The 14,566-nt window shown below is 42.8% G+C and overlaps 1 protein-coding gene across 3 annotated transcripts in view; it reads left to right on the top strand.

Annotated features, from left to right (window-relative positions):
• TRPC4AP (transient receptor potential cation channel subfamily C member 4 associated protein) overlaps positions 1-14,566 on the top strand; it is a 77,959-nt gene that overhangs the window by 51,814 nt on the left and 11,579 nt on the right. For 2 of the 3 annotated variants that reach the window (XM_073880517.1, XM_025875792.2), the window contains exons 9-10: positions 9,556-9,722; positions 14,304-14,435. In XM_073880517.1, the coding sequence (XP_073736618.1) occupies positions 9,556-9,722; positions 14,304-14,435 (299 nt within the window). The remainder of the gene's footprint in view (positions 1-9,555; positions 9,723-14,303; positions 14,436-14,566) is intronic. The other variant, XM_025875793.2, reaches the window with a different exon arrangement.

A 14,566-nucleotide genomic window follows, 5' to 3' on the forward strand; every position in this document is an offset into this window, starting at 1 on the left:
ATCATTTCTTTTTTGTGTGAGAACATTTAAGATCCACTTTATTAGAGTCTTCCAAATATTACTGGCTATAATCACCATGCTGTACATTGGATGCCCAGAACTTGTTAATCTTAGAACTGAAAGTTTGTACCCTTTGACCACTATCTTCCTATTTCTCCCAACCTCTGATAACCAGCATTCTACTGTTTCTCTGAGTTTAGCTTTTGTAGATTCCACATGTAAGTGATATTATACAGTATTTGTCTTCCTCTGTCTGACTTGTTTCATTTAATTCACTTATTTCATATAATGCCAAGGGCCTTCCACTCCCCACCCCCCCCTTTACTACACTCTGTGCACAAGCTGTGCCCTAGGCCTGGCAAGCAAGAATTCTGTGACCCTGTTGCCCTGGCCCCAACTCGCTTGTAGGGCAGAGATTCCATGCAGGGATCTCCATGCAGCATGCAAGCTGGGAAGGCTAAGAGTTTGTTGGCTAAGAGTAGTGGGGCACCAAGATTTTGCCAGGAGGAGAGTTAATAGTTAAGAACAGAAAATAGGGAAGTTCAAAGCTAAGGGTGTTCTCAAAAACAGTGTAGATTTTGGTGGTAAGCAAATAAAAGGAGGCTGTTAGCTCTTGTGAGAACAAAAAGCTAAACCATAGGCTTGGTAGTTTACCAGCAAGACCCAGGCAGATAGCTTAGCAGAGCTGTTCCGAGATCAAAACCAACTCAGACTCAAAAACTTCCTTTGCCCAATTTTAATTGGATTAGACTTTAGAGCACTTTATGCCCCAAGGCACTGTCAAAAGTAGAGCATTCAGCCAGCAATTAGTGGAGTCTGACAGCTGAGTTTCATACCACATGAGGCAAAAATCTTAACAGAGAGATCAAGGAAAGAGCCATAGAGAGCCCTGCTAAAATGGCCATCCAGGGAGAAGTAAATATGCCCATGGCTGCACACTCTGGGGCAAAACACGAAAGACCTCACTGTGCCGTGGAGAAATAGATTTTACTGAAGTAGGCTAGCCAGGTCACTGAACAAATGAACAAAGAAATAACAACAAGCCCTGAATGGAAGGAAGGGGAATCTGTATCCAGAGTTGCTTCATTATTTACCTAAAATGTCAGTTTTTAATAAAATTTGAGATATGCAAAGAAACAAGGAAGTAGGGCCCATACACAGGAGAAAGCAGGCAACAGAAGTTGCCTGAGAGAGCCCAGATAGCAGGTCTAACAGAGACTTCAAAGCACCCAGTATAAGGATGGTCAAAGAACTAAAGGAAGCTGCGCTTAAAGAAGTAAAAGAAGGGGCACCTGGGTGGCTCAGTCGGTTAAGCGTCTGCCTTCGGCTCAGGTCATGATCCCAGGGTCCTGGGATCCAGTCCTGCATCGGCTCCCTGCTCAGCCAGGAGTCTGCTCTACCTCTCCCTCTGCCCTTCCTCCCTCCCCCACTCGTGCGCGCTCTCTCTCTCTCTCTCTCATTCTCTCTCTTTGACAAATAAATAAAAATCTAAAATAAAAGAAGCTAAAGACTCTGTGACATCATCAAATAGAGAATATCAGTAAAGAGATAGGAGATATAAGAAAGAGCCAAATGGAAGTTATGTGGTTTATTAAATTATAAGTAACTGGAATGAAAAATTCACTGAAAGGAGCAAGAAGAATATTAGAAGAAATAGTGGCTGAGAACTTCTCAGGTTTGAAAGGCATTAATGTACTCATCTGAGAAGCCCAAAGAACTGGAAGTAGCATAAATTTAGAGATTTACACCCAGACACATCATGATAAAAATGTTGAAAGACAAAGAGAAAATCTTGAAAGTAGCAAGAAGAACATCTCAGTAAGATTGATAGCCGACTTCTCAGAAATAACAGAGTTCACAGGGCAGTGGGATGACCTATTCAGAGTGCTGAAAGTAAAAAACTCTCAACAGCAAAACTTTCTTTTAGAAACGTAGGTGAAATAAATTGCTAGATAAACAAAAACTTAGAGAATTTGTTACTAATAGATCTGCTTTATGAGAAATACCAAGGGAAGTTCTTCAGGCTGAAAGCAGGTGACCTCAGACAGTAAGTTAAATCTACACAGAACAGCAAAGAGTATTCCTAAAGGTAAGACAGTATAAATGCATATTTCTTCTCTTTTCCTTAATGAATTTAAAAAGCGGTTATGTAAAACCATACGTTTATAATTATATTGTTGAATCTGTGACATACAGAAATGTAATATACTTGAGACGGTAACAAAGAAAGAAACTTTGTGGGACCAGATTTTGTGGGAACTTGGGTGGGACCAAAGTTGTATTGCAGTAAGGAAATTATACGAGATGGTAACTTGAATCAACAGGAATCAATGAAAAGAACCAAAATGGTAAATAAGAGGGTCAGTATAACAAACTCTATTAATATTTGCTTTTCTCAGCTTCTTCTTTTTTTTGTTTTAAGATTTTTATTTATTTATTTGACAGAGAGAGACGCAAGCAGGGGGAGTGGGAGAGGGAGAAACGGGCTTCCCGCTGAGCAGGGAGCCCGATGTGGGGCTCAGTCCCAGGACCCTGGTATCATGACCTGAGCCGAGGGCAGACGCTTAACGACTGAGCCACCCAGGCGCCCCTACTTTTCTCAGCTTCTTGAACCGACATAAAAAATTATATAAAGTAATAATTACAACACTGTATTATATAACAATGCATGCAATGTATTGTACACTATATTGTTGAATGGTTAGCTTCTGTAGATGTAGTATGTGTAACAGTAATAGCACAAAAAGGGGAGAAGGAATAGAGCTGTGTAGGAACTCTGGAATTAGTATAAATCTGAAAAGATTCTGTCAAATTAAGATGTATATGGCAAACCCTATAGCAACTGCAAAGAAAGTAACTTTAAAAATACAGTGAGAAAGTCATTAAAGGAATTATAATATTATACCAGAAAATATTCACTTACTACAAAAGAAAGTATTATAGGAGAAATAGAGGAATTAAAAAACACATGAGCTATCTAGAAAACAAAAAGTAAAAAGGCAGAAGTAAATCCAGCTGTGTCATTAATAACCTTAAATATGAATGGATTATAAAGCAGATCATCCAAAAAACAGATGGTCATATTGGATTTTTTTTAAAAGATCCAATTGTATGCAGCCTACAGGAGGCATACTTTCTTTTCTTTCTTTTTTCCTTTTTTCTTTTTTGTTAAGTAAGCTCCACACTCAATGTGGGGCTTGAACTCACAACCTTGAGATCAGGAGTTGCATGTTCTTCTGACTGAGCCAGCCAGGTACCCCCAGGAGGCATACTTTCTATTCAAAGATAGAAATAAGTTGAAAGTAAAGGATAGAGAAAGATGCATCCTGCAAAGAGCAACCATAAGAAAGCTGGAGTGGCTAATACTAAAAGAGACTTTAAAACAAAAAATGTTATCAGAGATAAAAAGGACATGTTATATTAATAAAAGGGTGAGTCTGTTGAGAGATAACAGTTATAAACATATATCTAACAACAGAGCCAAAAAAATAAATGAAGCAAAAACTAACAGATTTGAAGAGAGAAATAAGCAGTTCAAAGGTAATAGTTGGAGACTGGAATACCCCACTTTCAGTAATGGAGCAAACAACTAGACAGAGGATCAAGAAGGAAATAGAAGACTTGAGCAGCAAGTAAACTGCTTAGACTTACTAGATGCATGTAGAACACCCCACCTAACCCCCTGGAGAATACACATTCTTGGCATGTGCACATGGAACGTTCTCCAGCATGGACCATACACTAGGCCATCTAAAAAGCCTCAGTAAAGGGAAAAGGATTAAGATTGTACAAACCATGTATTTCAACCACAGTGGAGTGATCCTAGCAATCAGATATTAGAAACATATGGAAATTCTAGTTAACCAGTGGTTCTGAGACAAAATCACAAAGAACATTAAAAGATACTTTGAGACAAATGAAAATGAGGACACAGCTTACCAAACTTAAGGAATGCAACTAAAGTCTGATAATGGAGAAATCTATATCCATAAATGCCTACATTTTAAAAAACCGAAAAAATGAAATCCCAAGTCAGTGGCCTAATTTTTTTCCTTAAGTTATTGAAAAAAGAAGAGGCAAGCTATATTCTCAAAGCAAGCAGGTGGAAAGAAATGATGGAATTGGAGTAGAAATTAATGAAATAGAGAATAGAAAACAATAGAGAAAATCTGCAAAACCAGTAGTTCATTCTTTGAAAAGGTCAACAAAATTAACCTTGAGCTTCACTGACCAAGGAAAAAAAAAAGACAAGATTCAAACTCCTAAAACCAGGAATGAAAGAGAGGTTATATGACAACCAAGCTTACAAAGCTAGAAAGGACTCAGGGAATTCTGTACACGACTGTGTGCCAGCAAACTAGACCATCTGGGCGAAATGGACAGCTGGTAAGGAAGACAAAAACTCCTGCAGCTGACTCGAGAAGAAAGAAAATCTGAACAGACCTGTGACAAGGAAAGAAATTGAATAGTAATGAAAAAGCCACCCGCAAAGAAAAGCCCTGCCTACAAGACTTCACTGGTGAATTCTGCCAACCATTTAAAGAAGAATTAACATCAGTACATCACAGACTTCCACAAAATAGAAAAAGAGGAAACACTTCCCAACTCATTTTTTTTTTAAAGATTTTATTTATTTATTTGACAGAGAGACAGCTAGAGAGGGAACACAAGCAGGGGGAGCGGGGGAGGGAGAAGCAGGCTTCCCGCAGAGCAGGGAGTCCAATGCAGGACCCTGAGATCATGACCTGAGCCAAAGGCAGATGCTTAACGACTGAGCCACCCAGGCGCCCCCCACTTCCCAACTCATTTTATGAAGTCATTAACCTGATACCCAAACCAGAGACACTACAAGGAAATCACAGACCAATATCTCTTATGAATATAGATGTAAAAATCCTCAAGAATATACTAGCAGACCAAATATAGCAACATACAAGGATTATACACCTGACCAGGTATATATACGTAAGTAGGGTTTATGCAGGCTTGATTCAGTATATGAAAATCAGTTGATATATACACTGTATTGGTAGAACAAAGGACAAAAATTTACGTGATCATTTCAGTAGATGCAGAAAAGCATCAGACAAAATCCAACACCCCTTCATGATAAAAGCACTCAAACTAGGAATAGGAAGGAACTGCCTTAACCTGTTAAAGGACATCTACAAAAACCCACAGTCAGTATACTTCATGCCTAGACACTGAAAGCTGCTCCTCGACTAAGATCAGGCACAGGCACAAGACAAGGATGCCTACTCCTGCCACTTCAGCTCAACACTCTGTTGGAGGTTGTGGCTAGGCACTTAGGCAAGATAGAGAAATAGAAGGCATCCGGATTAGGAAGAAGTTAAACTGTCATAACAGATGACATGATCTTATATAGGGAAAAACATAAGGAGTCCAGTAAAAAAAAAAAAAACCACTAAACTAGTAAGTGAGTTCAGTAAAGTTTCAGAATACAAGGTCAATATACAAAAGTCAATTGTGTTTGTATACAGTAGCAATGAGCAAACCAAAATGAAATTAAGAAAGCAGTTTCACACAAACATGAATCATGGAACACTACATCAAAAACTAATGATGTAATATATGGTGATTAACATAACAATAAAAAATTAAAAAAGTTTCATATACAGGAGCATCAAAAAGTAAAAAACTTAGGGATAAATTTAGCAAAGAAATGCAAAACTTATACTCTGAAAATTACAAAACATCTTTAGTATTGAAAGAAATGAAAGAGGACCTAAATAAACGTAAAAATACTCGTGTTCATTGATCGGAAGACTCAGTATTGTTAAGGTTCATACTCCACATGTTGAGCTATACATCTGTCTACAGATTAAGCACAGTCCCTATCAAAATCCCAACTGGCTTCTTTGCAGAAATGGACTAGCCACAAACCATGTATCTAATAACAGTTATCTAATTATAATTATTAATAAGGGACTTGAATCTAGAATTTGTAAAGAACTCTTACAACTCGATAAAAAGACAACACATTTTGAAATGTGGGCATTGGACCTGAATAGGCATTTCTCCATGGCAGATGTCCAGATAGCCAATAAACACATGCAAAGATGCTCAACATTGTTAACCATCAGGGAAATGCAAATCCAAACCACAATCAGATACTACCGCATACCTGCTAGGATGTCTGTCATCAAAAAGACAGATGATGGGCGCCTGGGTGGCTCAGTTGGTTCGGCGACTGTCTTCAGCTCAGGTCATGATCCTGGAGTCCCAGCATCGAGTCCCACATCGGGCTCCCTGCTCAGCGGGGAGTCTGCTTCTCCCTCTGACCCTCCCCCCTCTCATGCTCTCTCTCTCATTCTCTCTCTCAAATAAATAAATAAAATCTTTGAAAAAAAAAAGACAGTTGATAACAAGTGTTGGCAAGGATGTAGAGAAATCAGAACCCTCGTTTTCTGTTGGTGGGCATGTAAAATGGTGCAGCCACTTTGGGAAACGGTGGCAGTTTTCAAACAGTTCCTCAAAAGGTTAAAGCAGAGTTGCCATATGACCCAGAAGTTCCAGTCCTAGTTACATTTTCAAGAGAAATGAAAATATATTGATATAAAAACTTAGACATGAATACTCAAAGCTGCAGATTTTTAATAGCCGGTGTATGAAAACAACCTAAATGTCCATCAGCTGATAAATGGATAAGAGAATGTGGTATATTCATACAGTAAATGTTCCTCAGCAATCTAAAAAACGGAATACTGATACATGCTACAACCTGAATGAATCTCGAAACTGTCGTGTTAAGTGAAAAAAGCCAGGCACAGAAGGTCACATGTTATATGATTCCATTTATATGAAGTGTCCTAAACAGGCAGTTCCATAGATGGAAAGTACTTCAGTGGATGCCTAGGGATGAGGGGTTTGGTGGCACATGGGGAGTGGCTGCCAATGAGTGCAGAATTTCTTTTTGGGGTGACAAGATGCTCTAAAGTCAGTTGTGGTGATGGCTGCACAATTCTGTGAATATGCTAAAAATCACTGAATTGTACACTTCAAGTGGGTGAATTTGTATGTGAATTATAGCTCAGAGCTGTTTTAGGGAAAAAAAAAATGCGTGCCTATGGCCCCAGAATGCAGTATAGACATATAGAGGGTAGTGATCCCTTGATTCAGTTTTGTGAAGCTGAAGAGGTTCGGAGGGAAGCACAGGCCTCAGACCAGTTTGCCCATCCTCATCCTTGGGAATGAATCTTGTTGCTAAGCTCTTGGCCATTGCTTTAAGAACTGCATTAAAACAAAAACACTTGTCCCAAAGACTTTCTTGTCAGGCCTCTGCAAACCAGGCACCGAAGATTGGCAGTGCCTCGGGGAAGAGTCCGAGCTGCCTGGGTTTCTCTTTCTCCACAGATGGGTATTACTAAGGAGGGCTTGTGTGCCATTTGCTGCGCCTGCCCCTCCCGTAGGCCTCCTGTCCTGCAGCCGCCCCCAAGCTCCCTGAGTCCCCCGATGAGGACACCAAGGCTCCCGAGGCCACGCAGCAAGTGTGCTGCAGAGGCAGGATCTGCTTGATAGCTCTTCAGATTCTCTCCACAAATCAGTTGACTCTTAAACTGTTCTGGGAGCTGGGCCAAGGAGTCCCAACATGGAAATTGAGTAATTAGGATTTTTCTCCCAACATGCAGGAAAATACGTGTTTTTTGAGATAGAATTTTCTCAGTTCGGTTTTCTCCAGTAAATTTTTCTTACGTCTTTGCCCACTGCCACTTTTAGTTACAGATTAAAAAGAAAAAAACAAGTAGCAAGCAAGCATTCTTAGAAAAACTCAAGTGTTTTGTTTCTATTTAACATACACTGACATGTTCCTTACCTGTGCTGGGCATTGTTTTCAGCACTTTGCATGTATTAAAATCCTTTCGTCTTGGCGTAATGGGTAAGAGATCCATACTGTTGCCGTTCTCCCGGTTTTACAGGTGAAGATGGATGCTGAAGCATAGTGACATCCACCAGTTTACCCAAGGCCACCCAGCTGGTGAACAGCAGAGCTGGGGTTCAGACCCAGCGGGCTGGCTCAGGGTCTGTGCTCTCTTAACCAATGAGCTGCCCCTCAGTCTTGCTCACTCCACCACTGGTCGTCTCCCAGGGTTGTGATTTTATATTAGTGTCATAATATGGCTCGAAGAAATAGCTCCACATCTGTAGGGCAGAGTAGTTTGGGTTCTTGTGCTGTGGTATCACCCTGCAGAAGTCACCTTACCTTCGCATGCACCTTACCCAAATATTATTTGATAACCACTGCTCTGTTCCATATGGTTTTTCTGGCCCTTTGCCAAAGGCCTCTAGGACAGCAGTTCCAGTGGAAGCTTGGAAGGATCTTAATAGTTACTGCTTCATCCCTTCACCTTAAAGATGAGGAGAACTGAGGGGAAGTAAACCCTAAGGTCTCCTGACTCTGACCAGTGCCCTTTTAAAATAATAGGGACCTAGGAGGGCTTCCCAAGAACCAGGTGCTGGGCTTTTCTTGTGTTCTCATTCACTCCTCACAGCTACCCTAGCCGTCCACGGTAGCACTGTTGTCACTGCCCTCCTACAGGGCAGTTCGAGGCCTCGTGAGGTGGTGACTTGCCCAGTGTCACATGGCCAGCAAGTCGTAACTCCAGAGCCCTCAGCCTGCAGCACTTTGCTCCGCCACCTTCCCGTGAGTTCACCTCACTGGCCTGCCTGACTCACTGAGACTTGTTTGTTAACAGGGTAGTAGAATAAATGTGATGGTTTACTGCTGCCCCAAACACGATGCCTGCACATGTCAGGTGTCCCAGAAATACTACCTAGCTGCTGCCGTTGTTACTAATAATGAAAGTCTGCAAGTAGATGACATGTTCATCTGAATCACTGATAGTGATTGTGGTGCCCGGTCTGCCTCAGAAAGTTGAACCTTAGAAAACTTGAGATGGTTCTTTGAAAAACAGGAGAAAAGAAGTCTTGGAAAAGGCTCCCTCTCAATCTTTCAGCAGTGCTTCCTCGTAGAATCTAGGCAGAGGAACCGAGTACTTAGAGTCATTTGTGACCTGAAGAGAGTTGGGCACGATTTTCGGCTTAGGTGACTGGACACTGGGGTGGGGGGTGCTCTCTGATGGCAGCGGGAGAAGTGAGGAGTCGCGTCGCTGCATTGTCTGCGTCAGAGTGTTTTTAGTGTTAAAGTTGATGAAACAACGAAACTGCAGAGTTGGTTTTTTTCCCCCTTTTTGTTGAGGTATATTTGACATACAACATTACATTAGCTTCAGGTGTACAACATAACGATTCGATATTTGTATATAGTGTAAAATGATCACTGCAATCAGTCTAGTTAACACCTGTCCCCATACATACAGAATTTTTTTTTTTATGATGTATAGAGTCAGTTTTTCTAAGTTTCTAAGCTCGCCTGGCCCCTGGAGGGGGTTTTGTGGCTTTCAAAGTCTCTGTCATGGGCTCAGGGGCCAGTCTAATGGCTCTGTTACCTCAAGTCTGTCCAGAGTGGGTTTGAGGGGCAGAAACATGTTTCCTCACAAGCAGTGACTCAACCCTCTCTCTCGGTGGCTGTCTCAGCCTCCATTGTGTTCCCTCCTCCAGGGGCTTCTGAGGAGAATGGCCTGCCTCACACTTCCACCAGGACCCAGCTGCCGCAGTCAATGAAGATTATGCATGAGATCATGTACAAACTGGAAGTGCTCTATGTTCTCTGTGTGCTGCTGATGGGGCGTCAGCGAAACCAGGTGGGCCCCTCCCCCACATCTCAGAACAGGGGGAGCCAGGAGCACGTGCTCCCTGGGCACTGGTGGTGTGCCAAGTACTCCATTAGGCCCCCTCTCAGTGGCTGTCTCTAGCCTCGCAAAGCGTAGGGCTCATTTTCCTTCTCTCTCTTTTACACATCAGGAAACTGGTCTCATTCCAGAGTCCACAGTCTTTTCCACTGTACCTTGCCATGGGCAGCATTTCTGGGCAAAGCATTGGTGCCCAGGGCAGGAGCTGGTGGCTTGGCCGTATTACCTGACCTTGTTAATGTGAAGAATGAAGGTCACTGTGGCAGGATGACTGCCCTGTAGATGCACTAGAGGAGGCGCCAGTCTGATGAGGGCTCGGGGGGATGGCCAGAGACAGGAGCTGTGTCAGGTTACAGAAACTAGGCAGCTGCAGGGCAGAGGGGGCTCCAGATATGCTGGGGTTCCCTGAGCCTTGAAGCAGTTCTAGGAGGGAGGAGCAAGGGCCTGTAACCTACAAAGGGAGAAAGAGGGCTCTGGAAGTATGTAGCGTTCCTCTTCAAGATAGATGAGAAATGGCTTTCTCCACTGGCCAGTCATCGTCCTGTGGATGAAAAAAAGGGTGTTGGGGGCGGGGGGTGGGGGGAGAGGGGGCGCTCAGTCCTTAAGCTCCTTTTTGAGTCAGACACTGGACCATCACAACAGCTCTGTGTGAAACTGGTGCAGTTATCCCCATTTTGGATAGGGTAGCCAGAGAGAAGACTCACTGAAAAGATGACATGCAGCATGGGGATGTCCTGAAGAACGTGAGGGGGCTGGGCATGCTGATCCCCCAGGCGGCCTACCACGTAGAGGGAGCAAGCGATGAGGTGGGAGTGTGCCCTGTGGGTTGGTGGGAGAGTAAGGAAGGGGGGGGCATGGAGTAGAACAAGCAGTGAAGGGGGGGAGGGACTGTGGGGGTCAGATTGCGTCAGGCTGTCATAGGCCATTTTCAGGACATAGGTGTTCACTCTGAGTGACTAGGAGGTCCTCCCTCTGGCTGCTGTATGGAAGAGATGATCGTAGCCAGGACCAGCATGTTGGTGGAGGGGAGTGGTGAGAAGTGCTTCTAGATATGTTCTGAAGGTAGAACAGGTAGAATTTGCTGATAGTTTGAATGTGGGCGTGAGAGAGGGGTTAAGGGTAGCTTCTTTAACGCCTTCTAAGGTTTTTGGCCCAAGCAGGTAGGATGGATTGGCCATTTATTGAGATGGTTAAGACTGAGTTAGGGAGTTGGGGGAGAGGGGTGGAGGTGTAGGGAGAAAGGCAAGGAATTTAGTTTGAACAAGTTAGGTTTGAATCAAGTGTCTGTTAGAATAGGCACCTGGATTATCCGTACCTGGAGTTAGGGGTGAGGTCGGGCCTGGAGATAGAACTTGGGGGTTATCAGCCTACGGTTGGTATTTAAAACTAGGACCATGGATGAGATCCCACCCTGACCTCCACAGTATCAAAGCCCCTTCCTTCAGCATGGAATATATTTGTTATAAAAAATAAGAGTTGGGGTGCCTGGATGGCTCGGATGGTTAAGCGTCTGCCTTTGGCTCAGGTCATGATCCCGGGGTCCTGGGATCGAGTCCTGTGTCGGACTCCCTGCTCTGCAGGGAGTCTGCTTCTGCTCTGCCTCTCTCTGTCTCTCATGAATAAATAAATAAAATCTTAAAAAAAAAATAGTCACTGTGCTTTACATGTGTTGGGTGCTTTTACCTTTTTTTGAGGCATTTTCACAGTTACTCATATTTGAATTTTCAGGTATTTGGTAAGTTATAAAACAGGTGGTGACCCCTTCTCCCCTCACTTGATGCTTGAGAAAACTGAGGTACAAAAGGAGCTTCAGGCTCCAGGCATCAGTAGAGCGAGGATTTAAACTCTGCTGCCCTGACTCTTTCTGTCCCCCTGTGACTGTCCCCTGCTCCCCAAGCCTTCCTGTTACCAAGTCTTTGTGAATCAGTCGTGATCTCCAGTTCAGCTGTGTGATTACAGCTCTGCTTCCTCAGGAGGACCGTGGCCTGGCCTCAGGACCCTGCCCGCCCGAGAACCAGTGTTAGGCTGGCCCGGCCTCATCTGCACAGTCCGCGTTTATTGTGTTCCTCCTGTGTGCCCGGCACCATGTGCATGGCCCTTACCAAGACGGGGACAGCGAGGGGAAGGGTTTCCCTGGCCAGGCCTCCCAGAAGTCTCCTCCTTAGAGTGCTTATTATTGTGCCTTCCGGCCAAGTTCTCTGGCCAGTCTTGGCTACGTTGAAATCACTAGACTGGAAACTGCCCAGATGTTGGAAATTCCATTTCTCTGATGCTAATGTAAATAATCTGTACAGTACTTCCTGTACGTCAGGCCCTGAGCTTCCCCCACATTACCTCACTGAATCCTTTCAGCAGCTTCGCTGTCCCTCACTTTCTGTCAAGGGACTCAGGCTCAAAGAAGAATGTTGCTCAGAGTCACATCTTTGTCACGTTCTGGTCTCCTGAGAGAAATGCAGACCTGTGGTGGGCCTGAAAGAGGCTTTAGGATCAGAACACCTGATTGAGGGTGACATTTCCACCACTGCCTTGCCCAAGTTGGTCCTGCTCAACTTCCCCTTTCCCCTTGTAAAATGGGATTTAATAAGCACTGGTGCTGTGCTCAGGACTTTACTTATGGTTTCTGACCTTATCCTTACAAGAGCCCTGAGAAGAAGAAGTAATAGCTTTGTTTTCTGTAAAAAAATGTTTTTGATAGGTAAGTAATTCACACAGTTCTGTATTAAACTGTGTAAATAAGTATGTGTTCTGGTTCTTCATGAAGCATCTAATTTTACCAGTTATTCATATATCCTTCTAGAGACATTTTATGCTTATAAAAGTAAATGTATTCCTCTTTTTTTTTAAACACAATCAGTATAGCATGTATGTATGTATTTGCTTTCTTTTTCTTTTTTTTAATTTTTTTTAAAGATTTATTTATTTATTTTGAGAGAGTGAGAATGAGAGAGAGAGAGTACATGAGAGGGGGGAGGGCTAGAGGGAGAAGCAGGCTCTTCGCTGAGCAGGGTGCCCGATGCGGGACTCGATCCCGGGACTCCAGGATCATGACTTGAGCTGAAGGCAGTCGCTTAACTGACTGAGCCCACCCAGGTGCCCTCTTTTTCTTTTTTTAAAGATTTTATTTATTTATTTGACAGCACAAGCAGGGGGAGAGGCAGAGGGAGAAGCAGGCTCCCCACTCAGCAGGGAGCCCAAAGTGGGGCTCGATCCCAGGACTCCGGGATCATGACCTGAGCCAAAGGCAGACACTTAACCGACTGAGCCACCCAGGCACCCCCATATTTGCTTTCTTAATATTGAATCTTGGTAAATGTTCACTACATGTGAAAAAACTTCAATTCTTTTTTTTTACTGGTACCTTATACCCTTCTGAATGGATATACCATAATTTATGCAACTAATCCTCATTGATGGGGAGTATAGGTTATATCTATTTTTTTGGTATTACAAATAATGCCACCATGAGCAACTCTGTACATGTGTCATTTAGTATGTATATGAATCTGCGAATAAATTCCTCAAAGTAGAATCGCTGGTCAAAGGGAATGTGCATTTGTAATTTTTAGAGATAATACTGAAATGTCCTCCTTCTGCAGGTGGTACCCCATTATGCCCTCTCAGCAGCAGTGTGTGAGCATGCCTGAGGCCCAGCTCACCAACACAGTATTATTAAACCTACTTCTTTGCTAATCTGAAAAAGTGAAAAAGTGGTTGTGATTTGAATTTCTCTTGATATTATGTGAGGCTGAGCACTTTCCATATATTGAAGACTATCTTGTATTTTCCAGTGTGTATCCTTTGCCCATTTTTTCTGTAAGGTTAGTCTTTTTGCTTAAGAGATTTGTAGGATTCCTTATGGAGGAAATTAGCTTTTTGCCTGTGACGTGAGATTGCTGGTATGGACTTTGCTTACTGTGAATTTTGCCGTAGAGAATTTTTAAAGGTTTACATGATTGAATTGAATGGTTTTCTCTTTTGGCTTCTAGATTTACTTAGTATACTTAATACTTCAGAAAGTCTTTCTCATTGTGTGGTCATTTTTTTTTAATTCTTTGCATAGATTCTTTTAGGATATTTAACATTCAATTTTTTTTTAATATGTTTATCTTGCCACCAGTTGAAATTTATCCTACTCTGAAGCATGAGGGGTATTTTTGTTTTTTAATGATATGAGGAGGGAACAAACTAGAAGGATTAAGAGATTTGATTAAGGTTACAAAGTTCCTGTGTGCTGGAGTTGGGAGTCAAACCCAGGGCTCTCTGAATCCAAACTCATGTTCCTAAAAGAGGACTCGCCATATAGTGTGACTCCTAGAGTATTGTGGGGAATCTGTGAGCAGAGAATAAACATGTATCTGTGCATAGGGGGAGTGCAGTGAGATGTAGGCTAAGTGGGGTATTTAAACCTCAGCAGTCCCTACTGACTGTCGCTTTCTTTGTCCTAAAGATTGTTTTGTACATGCCAAGCATGAGGCTTTGATGGATCTTCGCAGCACGTTTGTCGTAATGCTTTTGCCTTCCTACCCCATCCAGGTTCACAGAATGATCGCGGAGTTCAAGCTGATCCCCGGGCTCAATAATTTGTTTGACAAGTTGATTTGGAGGAAGCACTCAGCATCTGCCCTTGTCCTCCATGGTCACAACCAGAACTGTGACTGTAGCCCGGTGAGCAGGGGACGTGGCAACAGATGGGCTTTACTTGCTAGGGTAGTTGTTTCAAGATCTGCCATTGACCCTTTGAAATCTCATTTTTTGATTTTTAAAGATTTTATTTATTTTGAGAGAGAGCATGTGAG

The sequence above is a fragment of the Callorhinus ursinus genome, unplaced genomic scaffold (genome assembly GCF_003265705.2).
Source record: "Callorhinus ursinus isolate GAN/ISIS: 27379988/994484 unplaced genomic scaffold, GSC_fseal_2.0 scaffold38, whole genome shotgun sequence".
In the NCBI taxonomy this organism is placed as follows: Eukaryota; Metazoa; Chordata; class Mammalia; order Carnivora; family Otariidae; genus Callorhinus; species Callorhinus ursinus.